The sequence below is a fragment of the Salvia splendens genome, chromosome 14 (genome assembly GCF_004379255.2).
Source record: "Salvia splendens isolate huo1 chromosome 14, SspV2, whole genome shotgun sequence".
Classification (NCBI taxonomy): Eukaryota; Viridiplantae; Streptophyta; class Magnoliopsida; order Lamiales; family Lamiaceae; genus Salvia; species Salvia splendens.
In genome coordinates, this window is record NC_056045.1 from 9,536,105 (window position 1) to 9,539,994 (window position 3,890).

The 3,890-nt window shown below is 51.3% G+C and overlaps 1 protein-coding gene across 1 annotated transcript; it reads left to right on the forward strand.

Moving 5' to 3' along the window:
- LOC121764786 (LRR receptor-like serine/threonine-protein kinase RGI2) lies at positions 1-3,814 on the forward strand. Its single transcript, XM_042160810.1, has 2 exons — positions 1-3,078; positions 3,174-3,814. The coding sequence occupies exons 1-2, from the start codon at positions 210-212 to the stop codon at positions 3,650-3,652; spliced, it is 3,348 nt and encodes a 1,115-aa protein (XP_042016744.1). The 5' UTR covers positions 1-209; the 3' UTR covers positions 3,653-3,814.
- Positions 3,815-3,890: the final 76 nt, after the last annotated feature.

The window sequence follows — 3,890 nt, forward strand, 5'->3', positions numbered from 1 at the left end:
CCCAACTTCAGTAACTCAAATGTGAAATCACACATTTCCTTGTCACATAGTTGTAAATTAACGAATCAAATTTATAGTATTATGAATTTGACAAGATTTAGGCATAGAAGAAAGAAAGCAGAGAGATCGAGAAAAGTTGGAGGCGAAGGGAGAGACCCAATGCGAATGCAAAACCCCAGAAAATCATCTTGATTTTGAGGCCAACCGCAATGCCGAGGCATTCCTCCCACCTCCGTCGCCGCCACCACCACTATTTCATCTCTCTCCTCCTCCTCCTCTCACACACATCCCTCTCTCCCATCTCCGCCGCGAAAACCGAGGTCGCCCTGCTCTATTCGTGGCTCCACTCCTCTTCCTCCTCTTTTCCCGCCTTCTCGACCTGGAACCCTCGCGATCCCGACCCCTGCGGCTGGTCATTCATCTCCTGCTCCTCCGCCAAATTCGTGACGGACATTGACATCCGGTCTCTCCACCTCGCGTTGCCGTTCCCCTCCAATCTCTCCTCTCTCGCATTTCTCCGAACCCTCACCATCTCCGCTGCCAATCTCACCGGAGAAATCCCTCCCGATCTCGGCGACTGCGTTTCACTCCGAGCGATCGATGTGAGCTCCAATAGCCTCACCGGAACAATTCCGGCAACGATCGGAAAGTTGAAAAACCTGGAGGATTTGATTCTCAACTCTAATCAGCTCACGGGGAGGATTCCTCCCGAGATTGGCAGCTTCCTTAGTTTGAAAAATCTCCTATTGTTCGATAACAGGCTCAGCGGAAGCATCCCCGGCGAGATCGGGAAGCTATCCAGTTTAGAAATCCTCCGCGCCGGCGGCAATCAGGATATAGATGGGAGAATTCCTGATGAGATTTCTAATTGTGAGAATTTGGAGGTTTTAGGTTTGGCGGAGACGAAGATCTCCGGTGAAATTCCTGCTTCCTTCGGTAAATTGGGGAAACTTCAGGTTCTGTCGCTTTACACGACTATGCTCTCCGGCGAGATTCCGGCGGAGATAGGGAACTGCTCGGAGCTCGTGGAATTGTATCTGTACGAGAATAGCCTCTCCGGCGCGCTGCCGCGCGAGCTCGGGAAGCTTCAGAGACTCGAGAAATTGCTGCTATGGCAGAACAATTTCGTCGGCTCCATTCCTCCAGAGCTCGGAAACTGCAGAAGCTTAGTCGTGATTGACGTTTCGTTGAACTCATTGACGGGAATTATTCCTCAATCGTTGGGGAATCTCACCAATCTCGAAGAACTGATGCTCAGCAGCAACAACGTCTCCGGCTCAATCCCCGCCGTCCTCTCCAACACGTCAAGCCTGATTCAATTTCAGGTGGACAGCAATCAGATTTCAGGCTCCATTCCCCCGGAAATTGGATCGCTGAACCAGCTCCAGGTCTTCTTCGCGTGGGACAACAAGCTCGAGGGCAGCATTCCGGGGGGATTGGGCGGCTGCAGCAGCCTCCAGGCGCTGGACTTGTCGCGCAATTCGCTCACCGGAATCATGCCCCCGAGCATTTTCAAGCTCACGAATCTCACCAAGCTTCTCCTGATTTACAACGATTTATCCGGCGCTATTCCGCCAGAGATAGGCCAATGCAGGTCTCTTATCCGGTTGCGATTGGCCGGGAACAAGATCAATGGAAGAATTCCGGTAGGAATCGGATTGCTAAGCAATCTGATGTTTCTCGATATCTCCAGCAACCGTCTCAGTGGTCCTGTTCCGGATGAGATCGGCAACTGCAACCAGCTGCAGATGCTCAACCTCGCCGGAAACTCGCTCACCGGAAACCTGCCTAGTTCAATTTCTTATCTCAGTAAGCTGGAGGAATTGGACGTTTCGGTGAATCAACTTGCTGGCTCAATCCCTAGCAGCTTCGGTGAACTTTTCTCTCTGAGTAGGCTTTTGCTCAGCAGCAATCTATTGTCGGGCGAAATCCCGGCCACCCTCGGTCGCTGCTCGCGGCTTCAGTTGCTCGAGCTGAGCCAGAATCAGCTGTTCGGGAGCATTCCGGTGCAGATATTTCAGATCGAGGCTCTTGAAATTGCCCTGAATTTGAGCTGGAACGCCCTAACAGGGCAAGTTCCGCCTCAGATTGTGGCTTTGAGCAAGCTCTCTGTTTTGGACCTCTCGCACAACCGCCTCGACGGAGAACTCACGCCTCTCTCCGGCCTCGTGAACCTCGTCTCCTTGAACATCTCGTACAACAACTTCACCGGCTACCTTCCGGATAACAAGCTTTTTAGGCAGTTATCGAGCACGGATTTGGCCGGGAACCAGGGCTTGTGCGGGCGGGGGCATGACTCGTGCTTTCTTAGAGACCGTGCGCAAATGACTCGTTCGGGGTGGCCCTGGAGGCTGAAACTGGCCATCGCGCTGCTTGCTGCAGTGACGGTCGTGTTGGCCGTGGTCGGGGCAATGGCGGTTGTGAGGGTTAGGAGAATAAATAGAGATGAGAGGGATGCTGAATTGGGAAGTGGTGGTGGTGGTGGTGCGTTTTCTTGGAAGTTCACTCCGTTTCAGAAGCTGAATTTCACAATCGAGCAAGTGGTGGAGTGCCTGGTGGAGTCGAACGCGGTCGGGAAGGGATGCTCGGGGATTGTGTATCGAGCGGAGCTGGACAATGGGGAGGTGATCGCAGTGAAGAAGCTGTGGCCGACGACAACGGTGGGGGGCGGGGTGCGTGACACGTTCGCGGCCGAGGTGAGCACGCTGGGGTCGATACGACACAAGAACATAGTCAAGTTCTTGGGGTGCTGCTGGAACGACAACACGCGGCTGCTCATGTACGACTACATGCCGAACGGGAGCCTCGGGAGTTTCCTACACGAGAGGAGGAACGGAGGGTGCCTGGAGTGGGACGTCAGGTACGGAGTCATAGTCGGAGCTGCTCAGGGCTTGGCTTATCTGCACCACGACTGCACCCCGCCCATCGTGCATCGCGACATAAAGGCTAATAATATCTTGATCGGCCTCCATTTTGAGCCCTACATCGCCGATTTTGGACTGGCCAAGCTCGTCCATGATCGGGATTTCACGCGATCTTCCAACACGGTCGCTGGCTCCTATGGCTATATAGCCCCTGGTCCGTTTTCTCGCTTTCCGTTTGCTAGATAGGAATTATCTGACCTAAAATAACTTAAAATGTGTATTCTTATCGTGCATTTTTGTAATGTGTAGAGTATGGGTACTCAATGAAGATCACAGAGAAGAGCGATGTGTACAGCTTTGGAGTTGTGATGCTCGAGGTATTAACGGGGAAGCAACCGATAGACCCCACCATACCGGAAGGGCTTCACATTGTGGATTGGATGCGGCGCAAGAGAATGGAGGGAGCCGAGGTGCTGGACCGGAGCTTAAGGCACACGACGGAGGTGGAGATTCAAGAGATGATGCAGACGGTAGGAGTTGCTATGCTGTGTGTGCATCCGACACCGGAGGACCGGCCGACAATGAGGGACGTGGCAGCGATGCTGAAGGAGATCAGGCAAGAGAGGGAGGAGATTAGCAAAGGGTCAGAGATGCAGGAAAAGAGGAGCTGCAATGGAGAGCCATCATCAGCAATGCAGGGGTTGTGTTTGAAGACTACTACTAACTCTGCATCTTCATTGCTGCAATCCAATTCCTCTATTGCCAAATTTGGCCTTGCTAAGGAATAATTTTTTTTCCTTTAATACCTGCCTTTGTAATTTTACTACGGTAATTCTTTGTGCTATACTCCAACTTGATGGAAAGAATTAAAACTTTTGCACTACAAAAGCCAATGACCACACCTTGTAAAGTTGAAATTATAATAGAATAACGTCGTGCATTAAAAATAACAAATAGAGCTTAATTTCATTTTTGCATGCCCTTAAAATTATGTACAACTATTTTTTTTTATTTTAGGTAATTTTT

Excerpts from the sequence above, each read along its gene's own strand:
- LOC121764786 (XM_042160810.1), top strand. The coding sequence starts at position 210 with ATGCCGAGGCATTCCTCCCACCTCCGTCGCCGCCACCACCACTATTTC. Across the intron at positions 3,079-3,173 it reads CTATGGCTATATAGCCCCTG|AGTATGGGTACTCAATGAAG; the intron begins GTCCGTTTTCTC and ends TGTAATGTGTAG.